The following is a 17,406-nucleotide window of genomic DNA, read 5'->3' as shown; positions in this document are numbered from 1 at the left end:
CTTGGCCCAGAATCTGCCACAAACCTCTTTAATATGCTCACAATGGTTCGGTTGTATCTCTCCACTGCTCCAGAATAAGCTGGCCTGTAAGCAATGTGTAGCTTCCTTTTAACCCCCAGTATCTCCCACATCTTTGTCATTACTTCACTGGTGAAGTGGCTACCTCGTTCTGACTCAATCCTTTGAGGTAGACCAAAACGGGAAAAGATGTGGTTAATCATCAGGGCAGCTGCAGTTTCTGCCTTGCAATTTGGGGCTGGGAGACATTCAGCCCACTTGGTAAACAAGCATGTAACAGTCAACATGTACTTGTTTCCTCTAGACGAGCGAATCACAGGGCCTACAAAGTTGATTTGCAAATCTGACCATGGCAGTGTCATCCCCCTCTTTTGGAGAGGCGCACGGTGCGTGAGGGATGATGGCTGAAATTGTGCACACACAAGACACCCCTTCAAGTATTGGTCGAGGTCCTGCCCCATGTGTGGCCAGTATGCAACCTCTCTTAAGATTTTCAGTGTTTTGTGAAACCCCCTATGACCGGCGGTGGCCGCATCATGGGCGTGACTTAACATCAGGCTTCGGAATGAGGTAGGAACCACCCACTGATCATGGCCAGCTTGGGATTTCCTTACCAACAAACCGTCTTGGATTCGGAACATTTTTGGACATTTCATCAACACTCTTAGGTCCTCTTTCCCAATGTAATCGGTATCCGTCAGGGGAAAGTTCTCAGGGTCCTCAAGGTGTTGGTAAAACTTAACAATAATTGGATCCCCCTTCTGAGCTGTAATCAAATCAGCATCAGGGGTCTCCTTGCTCCATTGGGCAGTTGAAAGATCATTGTGAGCATTTGTATGGGACCTAGTGATAGCAGTGACCTGGATTTCCCCCAACAGGGGCTCTATTTCGATTAGATCCCCTTGGATGGCCCCGGTTTTGGCCAGCTGATCAGCTAAGTCATTTCCAGTTTTGTCTGGTCCCTCTACTTTGGAATGACCCTTGATCTTTTTCCAGTAGATGGTCATCCCATTCGATGTGACCAGATCATCAATGTTTTGGATTAACTTCCCATGTTTCAAGGGTTTGTTATTAGCACATAACATGCCTCTGGTTTTCCAATTAACCAGGTGCTCCACGAACCCGTTCCGTACATAATCCGAATCTGTGATTATGACCAGTTCGTAGAGTTGATGCTGGACAGCAGTGAGGATAGCCTGATGCACAGGCATCAATTCTGCCACCTGACTACTTCGGGGACCAATTTTGTATCCAGCGGAGGGTTCTGGGAACTCCTTCACCCATGCATTCCCTACGCCAGCCACCAGTTCTTTCTCCCCGTCGTTGTCAACATGGTAAGAGCATCCATCCACATAGACAGTGGGCATTCCCTCACACTTGTCTTCTTCGAAGACTTTGTGTGGGGAATTAAGGTATGCCTCCATGTTGTCCTTGATTTTTAGACTTTCGTCCTCGAGACAGTTTTCTCTGGCACAATCATGCAAGTCAGCCAGACCTTGCGCGAGGGGACTCTTCTTGTTTTGGCCATATCTGACCTCCACAGGAAAGCCTTGCATTGACAGAATCCAGGAAGTAATTCGGGAATTACTCACATTTCCGGCCCGGATTCTGTCACTTTGGAGATATTGCAGAGGCTGGTGTGGAGTCTCCACTATGATGTGTTACCCCTGGATAAACGGGCGGTAATTCTTCAATGCCCACATCGTTGCCAGGAGTGCCTTCTCACAATCGTTGCATTTTTCCTCCACAGAGGATAAAGTTTTGCTCGCATAGGAGATTACTTTATTGACTTTGTCATGCTTTTGGTATAATACTGCCGTCAAGCACGTATTAGAGAACCCTGTCTCCAGGAAGAACTCCTTGTTTCTGACAGGGTAAGCTAGGCAAGGCGCTTGTGAGAGGCTTCTTTTGAGTTGTCTTACTGCCTCGGATTGTTCTGGACCCCATTCCCACTTGACCCCCCCCTTTCAGGAGATGAATCAAGGGTCTAGTGATCTCTGCGTAGCCCTCAATGAACTTTCTGCTGTAATTAGTCAGTCCAAGGAGGCTCCTTAGTTCCCGCAGAGTTGTGGGGTCTTTCAGTTTCTGGAGTGCTTCCACTTTCTTTTCTTGGGGCCAGAGACCCTGAGGAGTAATCTCATGCCCCAAGAAATTAACACGGGTTCTACACCACTGTGCTTTCTGAAAGGAAAGTTTTGCTCCGGCGGCCCTCAACTGTGTCAGAACATAACGGATCTCCACTATGTGTTCCTCTACAGATTAACTTTTGATGAGGACATCATCTACATAAGCCAGGTTACCCCTTGCACCCAGGTTGGGCATGGCCTTATGTAGGAAAATGTTGAATTCATTGCCGGAGTTGAGGTATCCGAAGGGAGTCCGGGTCCATGTGTACTGCTGGCCCCCAAAGGTAAAAGCCAGTTTGTATTGGTCCTCCCTACTGACAGGCTCGGTCCAGTATCCATTGGTCAGGTATATTGCTGTGAATACCTGTAACCCCTGAATCTGGGCCAGCCCTTGGTCAATGTAGGGCAGAGGCCATCGGGAAGTATGGATCCGTTTGTTGAGCTCCCTGAGGTCGGCGCAGAGTCTCCACTGGCCGTTTGGCTTCAATATTCCCAGCACCGGGTTATTGAAGGTGCTGTGAACTGGACGGATTATTCCCCGGGACTCAAGGTTCTTAATTATTTCAGTAAGGGACTCCATGATTGCAAGAGGCAAGCGATATTGCTTCACAAACACTGGAGTCATTCCAGGGTCCGTGGGAATTGTTGTGGTGTGGATGTCGGTGCGACCACAGTCATATGAGTCTACCGCAAAGAGATCTTGGAAATCCAAGAAAACTTGTTTCAACTTTTGCTTCTGTTCCAGAGTCACACAGGCATCAGCTAGGTTGACTCTCTCTTCCACCATCTGCCTGAAGCCTGGAAAGACTTCTGGTTTGGCTATCTCAGCGGCCTCCTCCAGCTGGGTGGAGAAGTCCCTGGTCAGAGTGCTGATTTGGACTGGAGGCTTCAGGTGGGAAAGGCAGCCCTCATAGACCTGGAAAATCACCTCATCCCTCCTGAAGTCACAAGTCACATCTTCCTTACCATAAGGGCAAGAAGTGTACAACAGGAAGTTCCCCCCATGCCGGGTGAAAATCCTGTCTGGTGTTGTATTGTCCTCACTGTCACTGTCAAAACAGTCCTTGGGCATTGGTCCTAACAGTTAATTTCCTAAATCAATGGAGAAATGTCGGTCATCAACCGCCATTCCAATAATGGTGCCTGCGGCTAGAGTAATACTCTTTAAGTCGCTGTTATCCACCTCTATTGGAATGGTGTCATGTTCTATGTTGACTAATGGTGTTGGGTTTACCCCTAACCCTTGCTGTTGGAGAGAAGCATTTAGATGAATATAAGCATCAGGGTTTTGCAATTTTTGTCCTCTTTTAACTTTCACTTCCAGGGAGAATTGTTGGGTCCTTTCTGGGATGGTGACTTCCTCTTTGATCTGAATTTCAACTGCATAAGGTAGCAATTGAGCTGACCTAAATGCTTTTTCTGGATCATCAAAGCCCATGGGATTGTCCGCTAATCGGGACCAAGCTTTGAAGTTTATTAGGTCCAAACTAATGGCAAAGCGATTGAGAATGTCACTGTCTAAGTAAAAGGCGACCCAACAATTATGGACTATGCTCTTGTTGCCAATGGAGATCTTGAGCATACACTTGCTTCGCAGGAGATGTTTGGAATTGGGTGCTTCCAGGTCCATTTCCCATTTGTCTATCAGTTTGAATGTGGAAATGGCTGGATCTTTTGGGAGTTGACGGAACATGGCTTCGCTGATGAAGCTCTTACCGTTGTTCACACACACTCGAGCGAGAACAGAGTCCTTCCCATCATTTAACTGAACAGGGATGAACAACTGCTCTCCAATTTGCTGAATATCAGCCAGGCTCTGAGCTGATTTCACATCTTTCTGGACTATAGGAGTGGGAGTTTCTGATTGTGGATTAGTTAAGAATTTCAAGGTGTTTCCTTCCAGTGTGGAATACCACCTTAAACTGGAAGGAAGGTTGATTTTCAGAAATAGAGAGGACCCCCCATCACCAATCTGTTGTCCTACTGCTATTACCGTCACGTCTGGAGTTTGGTTGTTCTGGAAGTGAAATTCTACTTGGTCAGATTTTTGTTCAACCATGTGGCAGGTGCCGTTTAAACTAACATGGTTGACACTCTGTTTTAATTTTATTGGTCGGCTAGTCTGGGTCCAGAGGACCTTGTTTACGCAATCTATTAGGGGTGACAACCTTCTCAGGAGGTCATTCCCTAGTAAACAAGGGGTGCCCTCTGGAGTCACTACTATGACCGGGTGTTTCACCTTGTGTCGCCCAATTTTGATGTCCAAATCTACAGTCCCCTCGACAGGAATCTCCTTCCCGTCAAAGTTCTGCAGTTGTCCAGGAAGAGAGGTGAGAGGAATACAGTAATTCTCCCCCCTTCCTGCATTTAGTTCCTCAAAGGCCCTTTTGGACAGAAGGGTAGCTTGGGATCCAGTGTCCACCAGTGCCAAGATTGTACCCTGCCCCTGTACTTGTACCAGGGCATAGTATCTTCCCTCCTTCTCCTCAAGGGGGCACAGATAATGCACATTTTTGGACAACTGGTGGGCTAATTTTCTGGTTTTGGACATGGCGAGAGAAGAGATTTGGGCAGAATTCTGTGGAGAGTCTTGGGAATCTGAAAGACAAAGTTGGCAACTGGAGATCAGAGCAATTGTGGGTTCCCCTGGTTCCGGTTCTGGCCCACCCCCCCCTTTTTGGAGGCAGTCACCAGGATGGGTTTGAACCAGGGGATTTTGGTATTGTCGGTTCTGGGATGAGATGATGGGCGGCGGTAGCTCAGTCTCCATATCTCCCCAGTCTGGATTGGAATCCCTTGGGACCCATTTTTCTTTGGGAGGAGTTCCCCCATCTCTGAAGGAGAAGATCCTTTTCCCAGGATCTTCTGAGGATCCCTCTCCCTCAAATTGGAAGACCTGTACCTCCTCCACAAAGTGGGTCTGTTTGGGTCCTTTGTTTCTCCTACCCTCCCTCTGCTCCTTGGGAGGCAGGCTTTCAGGGGCAGGAGATTTTGTTTCCAGCTCCTGGTTTTCCAGGGGCTGTTTACAAGTTGGGAAGGAAGCTTCCTCCAAGGCTTTACACCCCCCTTCCCCTTGTGCCTCCTCCCTGGGAACCAGTGGGTTATCGGGGTGCTGCCCCCGTCATTGTTCTGGAGTACCAGGTCCCGAGTTTGGGGCATTCTGCGGTGGCATGCTCATCTGAGGGTTCTGTTGAGCCCTCCGTATGTGACCCAGATCTCGTGCCATATTTTGGACCTGGCGCTCAAGTTGTGAAACCCGCTCAGGCTGATACGGGGCTCTATTTTCTCCCCTGGGCTGATCCCGGGAAGGGTAGCTATCCCTTCTCTGGTAGTACTCCTGGTTGGGAAGATTTTGGTACCCCTCCACCCTTGGCCTCCCCTCTCCCGGATTAGGTTGTCTGGGCTCAGGGAATTGGGGAAAGAAGGATGGATGATTTTGGGACTGAAAATTGGGCGGATACCTGGGGAAAAAGTTCTGCCCAGGATTTGGAGAATTTCTGCCCTCCTGGGGGAAGTTAGGAGGGAAGTTTCCCGGGTCAGGTGCTTGGCTGGATCCCCCCCCTTGGGCTGGAGGAGTCCACACATAACCCAGGATTGGTCGGTTTCCCTTGTAGCGGGGACTTACATAGTCAGGGGAGCGGGGGACCCCATTTGTGAGACTACCTGCTCGACTCCCTGTCTGTGACTGGCCCGAGGGCCTTCTGGGCTGTGAATTATTTGGTGCAGGCAGGTTTTTAGGCCCCCCCATCTCCAAATCTAAAACGGGGGCAACCTTTACCTCTGCCACCTTGGCAGCAGCAGGGGTGCTGTTGGTTTTGGGGTTTTTCGGCGCGTTATTTTTATTTTCGATAGGCTTCTGCACCTCATAGATCCGGGTAGCCTGTTCAATGACCCAGTCTAAAGATCTTTTCTCATGAAAATCTCTCACGAGCTGGGTCATTATATATTTAGGGAGAGCATGGAAAAACGTATTGATAAATTCTCTGCTATCCGTGCGCACCCTTCTGGTGGTCTGCGCAAAAGCACGCTTTAATTCTTGCACAAACTCTTGTGGGGCCTGGCCCTCCCCACATTGCAAATTGTAGGCTGCCTTGCGAGCCTCTTGAGGATTTCTGTGAACAGAAAAATGTTTCAAGATGGCCGCCTTATAGGTGGACCATCTTAAATGATTTTGGTCCTCCAGCCCCGCAAAGAAACTGGAGTATTCTGGGGAGAATATCCATCTGACATACTGGATGCAGCTACTGCTGTCCTTCAAATGGAAAGTCTCCATCATTTGCTCATAGAGCTCCAAGTGTTCCCAAACGGAATACTTGGCGTTCTTATGATAAGGAGTGATGACACTCCCGATTGCCTTGATCTGCTTTAAGAGGTCCTTAAGCAAGGCCCTTTTTGCCTTATTGGCCTTTTTGGTTCGGGTAACCCTGGTCCATTCATCCTCCGACTCAGAAGTGCTGCTCCCAGAGGTGCCCGTCTGATCTTCCAGGTTTTCCTTGATTCTGCGAGTCTGGGAATGGCTGGCACAATGTGGGGACCTGGTCTCCTGTGTCCTGTAATGCTCAGAGGAGTCTTCAGACCCCTCCTTGCTGCCAGGATTTGATGGGTACCCCCCCACTGACCTAACTGGGCAGAGGTTTTCAGGATCCTCTTAATGGGCCTACTCTCCTGGGGTTCCCCACTAAATTGCACTGTGCTTGGGTGCCCATACCCGGATGCCCGCCCATCCATTCCTGGGAGGTACTGGCCTATGAGCCCCATACTTCTAGCTGCATAGTAATCTGCCTTCCCCGTGGCCATGGGCTCATGTGCGCGAGGGGACATGGGGGTGGCAGGGTCCAGGGACTGGGAGAGATGAAGGCCTCTGGTACAAGGGCTCCTGAGGTTATGCTCAGGAGTTTCTCTTTCCCAGCGAACCTCATCTCTATCCGCCCCTGCTTCCTGTTGCAATGCAAGAGCCTGCGCTTTTAGTTCCTCAGTTAAGGCCTTACTAGACTCTATCAGTCTCTCCTGCATGGCTACCTGTTGCTGGAGCCTATCATTGTGCTGACAGAGAGCCTCATTTTCTCTCTGTGCCTCCTGATTGGTCCTGGAGTACTGGGCCAGTCTCTGCTGCAGGAGGGTTACCTCCTCAGTCCCATCCCTACTGGCCTGCTCCTTTCTTGCCAGAGCCTCCTCCACCCTCCTGGTGTGCTCTAACAAGTTCTGGTGTTCTTTTTGGAGGTCACCCAGTCCCTGGAGGGCCAGGTGATTTTCTTCCATTTTCCTTTTTAAGTGGCAGACTTCCTGGCCTAAGGTATCCCTTTCCTGACTAAGAGCCTGCATCTGTGCCGCCAGGTCGTCCCTTTGCCTTTGGAAGGCACCAGCTTTCTGCCGCTCCTGATCAAACTCTGCCTGGGTATCCAGGTCTTTCAGAATCAATTTATTGCTTTCCTCTTTCTCTCTGTCTAATCGAATTTGCAGGGTGGCTACCTGTTCTGTGCATGCCCTGTTGAAGTCCAATTGTTGCTCCAGCTTTTTCTGGCTCTGCAGAAGGGAGCCCAAACCTTCTTGGTACTCCTTCTGCAAGGCCAGACATCTGGTATCCTGGTCAGCCTTCTCCTGTTGCAGTCTATCCATGTCCTCTTTTATTTTAATGATATACTGCCTACTATCATTTTCTGACTCCTGGCTCCTCTGCAGCCTCTGCTCAGAAGAGACCAGGTCAGATTGGGCCTTTTCTAACACCAGCTGTTGCCTATTTGCCAGATCTTGGCCTTCAGCACATTTGTCCTGCATGGCTCCCATATATAGATACAAATATGCTGCTATCCTGGTAATCTTATTATGTTCATCTTTGGCTTTAGGGGCCATATATAGTTCACTCAGGGCCACATGTAGGGGACCCTGATCTCCCCATATATCTGACCCTGTTTCAGTGACCTCTTGCGCGATTGCCGGCAACCAGACTGTTTGGTCCTGATGAGTCCACTCACCTCTCACAAATAGCTTATGTAAGAAGTGCTCTCTGGCTATTTTGATGTCTACCAGTGTCGTCATTCTGGAATTTGAGTTCCTTCCTGACTTACAGAAGTTTGTATTTTATTTTTGCAAAACAGACCGTTTCCTTAGAGCGTTCCTTTGAGGAGTGCTTTACAGCGTAACACAGCGTGGTGATCCGACCGGATATGTGTATCTGGTCAGCTGGCACACTGTATTAATCTGCACAAATGGTAAATCTAACCCAGAATATCCCGGCTCGAGCCCCCACTTTGTAAGAAGATTCAATTCAACACTACAGCTAAGTCAATGCCTAGTCTGGGATACTGAACGGAAACCCTTATTGATATATCTTTATGTCCAGTTCATGAGTTCTGGATGACTACCCCTATATAACACCCCTCTCTTAGAATCCCCCTGACCCCACTGAGCCAAGAAGTAGTTCTGTTTTGCAAGTTTGAAAGGTTTGTTTGAGAAATAAGACAAAATATAGATACCATGCTTTTATAATAAATTAATAATCGATATCGCCCTTATAAATATAATGTTAATCAACAATGGGTAATCTGACACTAGCACACTTCTTTATAATCAATGAGGAGTTAGTATAGGATGGATCAAGTAGCAAAAATACTTTTATGATTTCAAGGGAAAAGCAATGAGGAATAAAAGTCAGTACAGAAATACTTGAGATGATTTTAGCAAAAGATAATATAATCACTTTTTCTCTGGCAATTCACCCCCTCCCCTATGCAATGTAAGACATGGAAGTAGATGGAAAGAGGAGCACACAGTTCTCAGGAATGCAATCAAATACAATACGAAATTCAGTTCCCCCCAGCAAGCTTAGAGAAAACAGGTATGAGTTTTAAAACACAGGCCCAAGTGCTTTGAATGTGGTGGCAATGAAGTGAGAAATATGCTGAAAATGCTTTTAATTCCCTTTAGGAGGTTGAGGGTGAGTGAGAGATACTTGGGATGAGTTCAGGCTCACTTTAACAATGATTCAGAGATGGTGATTAAGAGGCAAACACATTTTTAGCAAGGAAAGAAATGACTGCTGATGGTTGCACGTGGCTGGATTTTTAACCAAATCGCAAATCACGGTAAAATTTGCGAGTGCGTGAATCGTGATTACGGCGAAAGTATAAGGAGTATGAAGTCGGTTCTAGGCTTGTTGGAAAGCTTAGATTCTAAGCTTTCAGAGGAAAGTTAAACCAAGTTCGTAGAGATATGAACGATTTTGTAAAGGTCGTTTTTCGGGTTTAAAGTAAACTCAAAATGACAGGTGACAGTTTTGCAGCTGCAGAATTGACAAATGACAGTGGTGCAGCTTTACAAATGACAGGTGACAGTTAGGAGGCAGTTCTACTTATGTTAAATAGATTGAATTATATTACTTTAAACTAAGAGATTTGGTTTTGCCCCGTCCTAGCTGTACTCACAATATATTTGGAAGGACTGGGTCTCGTCACGGATCTGATCAATCAGGCTAGCGGCACTTCACAGCGATCTGGTCTCTGGGTCTGCGGTTCTGCACGGTCTGGTCTGGTCTGGTCTGGCACTGGTCTGGTCTGTCCGGATACAGCGGTCTCTGCACGGCTCCTGGATCTCTGCACTGGTCCTGGCAAAAGTTCTTGGCAAGGGATTCAAGCAGCTCACATCTGTGAGTAGCTTGCAATGATTGGAGGCCTGCTCCAGAGAACTCAGCTTGTGGTTTTAGGCCTCTGATTTAGGTTCTAAAGTATAAATCCTAGGTTCTGGAGTATGTAGCTGGAGTCAGTCTGGAACTGGTATCTTCTGGATGTTGTGTGGTCCGGCAAAACGCTCCGCAGCAACTGGATTTGAATGTCTCTACCTGTCCCAGCAGTTTTTTTTTATGTGTTTTGAAAATGGGTGTGTGCCTGGGCCTAGCTAAGCCTGCCCCTCTCTACTTGTCATTGGTCAAGCTTTTCTCTCTTCCTTGATAGGGGAAAGGAAATGTGAGTCATGGTGATGCTGTTTTATGGCCTGCAGAAAGGACACTCCCCTGTCAAATTGCACACAAATCTATATTTGACCCAAATACATATTGCACAGATACACAGTTGTTTAAAATTACATGCACCCATCACATATCACATGAGGTATACTCTGTTCAAACTCTGCGCTTCCTGGGGGCTTGCATTCAGAAATGGCAACATTTTGCGCTTTTTAGTAGCTTTCCCCATATCGGAGTTTTCTCCAAATTTATACAATTGTGTGCAAGGCATGTGGGCATTTAGATAAGGAAGTGTCAGATTTTTAACCTGCATACATTTAGAGTAACAACCTCTTTTCTGCTCGTAAACCCCCAGATCATACCACCGGGTCCTAAAACCTCTTAAAATGTGGGCAGAAAAATCACAAGAATTATGGTATCATTTAGATAATTTTGACAAGTCCGCACCATGAGTTATACATCTTTCTTAAAATCATATTCTGGCCAACAGGGGTGTGTCTTCCCAGGTCACATGGTTGAGAAACCAGTTTGCCCACTTTCTTTAAGCTCAGCCTGTTCTCAGAGGGGGCTGCCCCTCCCCGTTTCCGCCAAGAGGAAGCCACTTTACGACCTCCCCTATAAACCATCTGCCTGAGCCAAGGAAGGGCTTTGTTCAAAAGGAAGCCATTTACCACCCCCCTAATAAACCATCTGCCTGGGCCCTTTGTTTAGTTTCTTGCAGTCCCCTGGTAATTCAATCAGAGAGTGTGTGACCTCCTTTAGGCAGGGGCAACAGAATGCAGCCAGGCCTGGGAACCTGTCAGGCAGAATTGGAATCTCTTTAAGCCAGTTTTTAGCTACATGTCATTTTTTGTTCCCCAGTTTAAGTCAATACAATTTTTAGATATGCAGCTAGAATGCTGATTCTAAGTTCAAAACTATGACATTTTAACAGTTACAAACTATGTGACACTCAAAAGTAGGTCACTCAGTTAATTTAAACATTTCGATTTTGGTGGTTTTAATCCAGTTTCAGTTAGGCTGCTGACATGCATAGCTCAGCCAGTTTTGTTATGAACATTGTTTTGGGCTCTTAATCTTCCCAGATTTTGTATGCACACATACTTCATTCTGCCAGATGTCCGCTGGTGTTCAGTGAGATTTTTGGATGTGTTGCAATGTTTGAAAATAGGCAATTTGAGCTGGTATTCAGAGAAACCAAAGGTAATTTTAAAGCGTTTTTGAGCTAACAGGCGCTGCTGTTTTACCTTTGGCACTCATTCCACTCATGACACCCTGGCCCATCATGCTCGCACTGGTGGGTGGCAAGTAAGGCAGCCATTTTGGTGTACGCACAAACTGCGTGGTTCTCCTGGATTCTGGCGCACATGTGGGCTTTTTGGCCATCTTGGATTTTCTAAGCCCACAGCACCAAATGTTGCAGCATGATAGCTCAAACGTGGGTCAGGACACCCAACAGCATCCACCAATTACATTAAAGAGCTCTCCATCTAACAGTATGAGTTTTCAACACCAGTCCTCTGCGTACACACCACACCCAAAAAAGGCATTGCGCAATACTTCACCCTGCGCAGTCCCATTTACATGGCCATTTTGAAAATCCCTGTGCTGCGTGCGGCTGTGGACGGATACATTTTAATTTCGTTTTTAAGGGAGGCTGTCCAAATGCTTTGTTTTTTTCAATTCCTCATTTTAGATGCTTGTAGCGAGACACCTTTTTTCAGTTTTTCATTAGTTTTATGTGTTCTTGCAGTCACAATATTACAGTAAACTCTTCACTGCATACTGTAGATTGGCAAACAAAACAGCATTGCCATTGGCCGACAAGGCCATTTCCATAACAAAAACTCTGCATTTCCACAACTAATGAGGTAATTGTTGAAGAAGAACATCCCACGCGAGGGCACACAATCTGACAGGCTTCTGTTGATGACACACCTCCCAGCATCTGGCTCGGAACAACATTCATCAGCATTCACCCATACTCTTTTTGGTAGTATATATGAAACAAACACCTGGGCAGTTGGAAAAAGGCACCTCACTGCATTCAGCAACTTTCTGATTCGACAGAACAAACCTAAACAAGACACGTAACCAATATGCATACCGCCATAGTGAAGGACGACGACATCCACAGCCCCAAAGGTGGCCAAGTCTCTGCAAAGTGTATGCATATTGGCGAAACTGCGCTCATAGACACCGTTTCACAAGGTGTGCACTCCTTCCAAACCAAAATTGCCATAAAAGTGTCTTTCCGAAGCATACTTGTGCAGATCGAGCACAAATGCATCACCCAAAATCAACACAATGCGTTTCGCCATCTCAGCCACCCTCACTACACTCATTAATGCAACACTGTATGACCGCCCCTTTCACTGAACCACACTCTCAATACCTGATTGGATAATCTCCACAATCATATTTCTATTGGACCGCATGGTGAGAAGCACACAATGTGGCACGTGCGGTTCCCAAATTGCGTGCCCCAGTACAGTAGCAGTCTCTCCTTCCTTTCCACTATTTCTTTCTCCACCAGTACCTGATTGGCTATGTGTAAACAGTCACACACACATCCACCAATGGCATACAAGACCTTAGCATGTAACACTGTGGGATCTAGGCAACACTTCAAAAGTACAGTTGCTAAATCAGCCTACAAGTATCCAGTCATTGGAAAACACTTGTAGTAGAAAATTATGTGACAGAGTGCAACGTTTTTGCTTCCACGTTCACCCACATGAGCACCCAGCACGACAAAATGTTGTATGTGTACAACTCTGTTAAGGAACACCTCTGCCCATGGTATCTGCCACTGAGCGGCCATTACATTCTTTACAAGGAAACTGGATGCTTTCCCATCACCTACCATTAAGTAGCATTTCAACGATATGTGCTTGCAATGTTCTTCTTTGCCCACATGATACACTGTAATATTGAAACAGGAACTCTTTGCTTTCCTCCTGACAATTCTACGAAATGTATTACCCACTAACCCACCTCCTACCTAAATCATAAAAAAATAGCACCAATAGCAGCATCGAATGTATCGCACTAGGCGAAAGGAGCTTTCCCAAACATCACTATGTGCACAGCTGCACTTATGTCTAGGCACCACTATTGCCACAGTCTTCTTTTAAATCTGCCCCCTTCTACTATTGGTCCTCTGGAACGCATCCAGAAGAGAAGTATGCGATTTAGGATGCTATATGGCCTGCACTGAAATATCACCAATAACACCCAGTGGCTGCTAAAAATAAAGTGTGAATACTCTGCATTATGCAAAAGGCCTTCTGGGCCCTAGGACCTCAATACCTCCAACTGTGACTTCCTAGACATTTGCATGCGCGAGCGCTTCCCTCATGCGCCTCCAACTCCCTCAGGGCCACGCACTTCTACAAATAACCAGTTCGTGGTAGGTATGCTTCTTCGCCTGTATCCTCCCTCTGTAGCAGCCTCCCTGGGTCCCTGACACTTGAGGGGTATCATCAGCAGTTCAAAAAGCACCCCAAACCCTTCCTCTTAGCGTCTGCTGTTTATTCCCCTCTCCCAGGCCAACAGCCGGACATACACTCATTCTGCACTAGTTACCATGCAACTCTGGTATGTCGGCCACATATCACCTACCCCCACCACGCGAACCTCTGCAATGGCTTTCAATCACACCCTGCACTTTCTGTATGCCTCACAGTTCATCCACCACCTGTTCTTTACACTTATCTATTCACTTGTCACAATTGGGCCGTATTGTTAATTATAGTCCTTTGTTCTTTTTCCCATATACAGTACCTTCCCCTCCCTCCACCCATGCCCTTCGGCTACGTAAGTCACACCTGGCCTACTAGTGTAGTTGTCTCTATCTCCCCTCTGTTTCCCTTCCCTTGGCTCGTTCCGCTTTCCTAGACATGTTTGTAGGGGTATGGCAAATGCCACACCATACAATTGCACATCATATGATGTCATACCCAGAGTGCATGTACAACAGTACAATGCCTGCCACTTAATCCATACACTGCAAAGTTTTTATTTGTTTTCCCACAATACCCCAATTATTGCACACTTTTGAAAAAATAATGCGCACACACAGCAAAACTTCCATGTTACTAACTTCAAACAAATAAATACATTGCAGGCATACACCCAAATTGCCTGCCCCTTACCTTGCACACTTCCACCATACCTTCTGAATTTCTTTCTCCAAAGAGACCTTCGGACACAGTGTTTCCGTACACAGCAGACCCCCTGGGCCTATAGAGCAGTCTCTTTTGCTCCACAGTTTCATTTTCATACCTCCCATCGAAAAGAAGTCTGCTACGATCTTCAAGTAGGCAGGATGTATTGCAGTGCTTTGGGCTAGAGTCCATCATAACTTAAAGTTGGCAAGAAAGTTAAGCAGCACATTGGGTAAAAGTCTTCTATAACATTAACTTAGGCAGGGTGTAAAACAGAAGAGCACTGTACAAAAATTAAACGAAAACACTTGTTTATATTATATTGTGAGTTTATATTGCACTTTATGCTGGAGTCCAGTCTCCAAGCGAGGGACCGGGTATCAAACCTATGCTACTCATTTTGTCTTGCTTCCAACACACGCATGTTGCCCCTGAGCTATCCTCCGACTTGATATATATAATTTGTATAAATATATTTGATATGAAAATATATAATATATCCTCTTTTCTGATGAAAGGTATAAAGCAGCACATATAGGGCATGATTTTAAGTAGGGGTACTGACATGGATTTAGGTGGGGATAGCAGGGAGGCACTGTCTAACCTGAGTGCAGGTAACCAATTTAGGCCAAGGAGTAACAAGCTTGGTATGGAACAACTGGACCCCAATATACTGGGTATCCCACAACAGCCCTTGCACCCTATTATACTCCCTATTCCTCTGCAGTGACCATGAACGTGTTAATCATTTCTTTGTGGCTTGACATTTCTGTCATAGTAGCATTATTTGTTATAAAAATGTGTTCTTTGGTTTATTGCATTATTTTATTGTAAAACACAGGTAGATAATTGATTCTTGACTGCAGATACAGCTAGTATTTCAGTAATAATATGTATGATGGTTAATTCCTTCTATGACATTCATATTAATAGTACTGTTTAACTTCACCATGACTCTTTCCTCATTTCACAGAACCCTGGGCTGAAACCCGAAGACATCTTGTCCTTGCCCCTGAAGGAGCTGTCAGAGAACCTGAAAGAAGATGTGCTTCTGCCAGAGCACGTCCTTTACACCTACATGGAAAAGGTGACTCAAATACCTTGTTATGCTGGTGGGAGGATATGGCAATTCTGTCGTGGGTCTTAAGGGAAATTTAAGTAAGTGCTTAAGCAGATGTTCTCGGAAATTAGACAATCTTACCATAATTTAGTATTAGATGTATTTTAATAGCATAAACAGTTACTAGCAATAAATCATATCACACACTATTTTTATTCATTCTAAACTGAAATATTAGGATACAAATAAAGATCAAATCAAACAATCACGGTAACCAGTGATTACGTTGCAGAAACAAATTAATGAGATATTATTGGAAGGTGTAACAATAATGAATTTTGAAAATAAAGAGGGTAAAAAACTTCAAAAACGTGTATGAACAATGAAACGTAGCCAATAATGCAGTATTACAAGGTGGCTATATAGTAGAAAAAAAGATAAAAAGGTGTACAGTTATTAAAAGAAAGAATAGGAGGGATTAAGGAAGACTTCATGGGTCAATGCGTGAATGGGGGCCAGGAGGTATCCCCTGCGTTAAAAGGTAATTTTTAGGTCAGGTGTAGGTAAAATGGATGTTAGGTTGGGTAAATGAAAATAAACTATCACATATATCCACAATCACAATACAAGCCATCCTTTTTACCTCTTTACAACTTGTGAGATACTCAGGCTGATAAGAGATTTAGCACTTCCCATTGCCAGATCATTGCTGGACCAGATGTTAGAAACTTCACCTGGGACCCCGAGAAGCTAGGGTTTGATCACCACCATCAATGTTTTTTAATCAGAGTATAAACACTTACTGTGTGCATATAGTAGCTATTTTATACATTAGGAATTTGTATTTATTATTTTCATGTGTATTTTATATATTTGACTCAACTCTCCCTAACAGTATTTGTGCTCACTTATATTCGTTCTAGCTCAAATCTTCCAGTCCCTGAAGCATTATGGAGAATTTGGCAGTGCTACACTGTTTAAATTATCCCTTTCATAACAGCCATGAGGGCAAAGTTCTCCGATACATAATCATTTTGACACATGCAAAATAGCCAGAGCATTGATGGACTAACTGTTACAACGCTCACTCAGGGAGAATTAAGCAGTGCTGGGTTTGAGTCTCATTACCCTTCATTACAAACACACTTATATGTTTTCAAACTCAATGGAGGCACGCGATTAATTATTGTTTTGGAAAGGCCAATTACCTGGACAAGCCAAAAACAGTGGTTCACAGTTGTCTATTGAGGCAGTATAAACAAATACTTGGAAGTGGCTCGGGTTGTGGCTAGCTGTGGCTCATCTGTCTCTCCACCACACTTGTACCTCAGCTGTCAGGGCTTTCAAATATCTACGAAATACATTGTGTGACTCATGGTCCTGGGTCATTGCAATTGACACTAAGCAATATCGGCCCCAATGTTGCATTTGCATTTTAACTGGTGGCAAGTGTTTAACAGAAGTCTCAGCAACACATCATTTTGGTATGTTTGGGAAAGTGTGAGCTCTAAGGTGCTGTGAGGTTGTTTCTATACACAGGGCTCTCGAGGGTTTTACCTGTGTATATATATTGTTATGCAGGTAAAGAGGATCTTGGCCTTCATTCCGAGTTTAGCTGTACCCGGCGGTAATTCCGCGACACTATCACCAAATGGAATTGCCATTATTTACACTTTGTCCCGTGGATTTACTGCTGGATTACAAGTGGTGGTAGGCAGATCAAATCCCCATTTTTTTAGGAGTTCATAGGATTGCATGGGGATTTCATCAGTAATTCTGCCGATTTAGCTGATTACTAAGTTAGGTGGAGGGTTTACCTCCAGCAGAAATCTTGAAGTACAAATGGTAGTTATTCCGTTATCACCACTTTTTTGCCAAACTCGGAATGAGGCTCTTTTGTGGGAAACATTAGCTTCTAAATGGCCATCAAGATTTTGTTAGGATAAGTCAGATTCCAGGATGTTCCTAAAAGGGAATTAAACTACCTTAGCATCACCACTCCTTTAGAGACACCACCCTGCAGAAATTCAGCCTCTTCGAATTGTAATATCGACTGGTGCCTTGAGAGGGATTTGG

At 45.4% G+C, this 17,406-nt stretch overlaps 1 protein-coding gene across 1 annotated transcript in view; it reads left to right on the top strand.

Annotated features, from left to right (window-relative positions):
- The window catches only part of LOC138548298 (vitamin D3 hydroxylase-associated protein-like), a 428,655-nt gene that overhangs the window by 90,573 nt on the left and 320,676 nt on the right, over nt 1-17,406 (top strand). Inside the window, exon 2 of the mRNA XM_069642266.1 lies at nt 15,244-15,357. Within this exon, the coding sequence (XP_069498367.1) occupies nt 15,244-15,357 (114 nt within the window). The remainder of the gene's footprint in view (nt 1-15,243; nt 15,358-17,406) is intronic.

The sequence above is a fragment of the Ambystoma mexicanum genome, chromosome 1q, assembly GCF_040938575.1.
Source record: "Ambystoma mexicanum isolate Mex_15411 chromosome 1q, UKY_AmexF1_1, whole genome shotgun sequence".
Classification (NCBI taxonomy): Eukaryota; Metazoa; Chordata; class Amphibia; order Caudata; family Ambystomatidae; genus Ambystoma; species Ambystoma mexicanum.
Note: the sequence above shows the minus strand (reverse complement) of the source record. Positions and strands in the feature narration are given on the sequence as shown.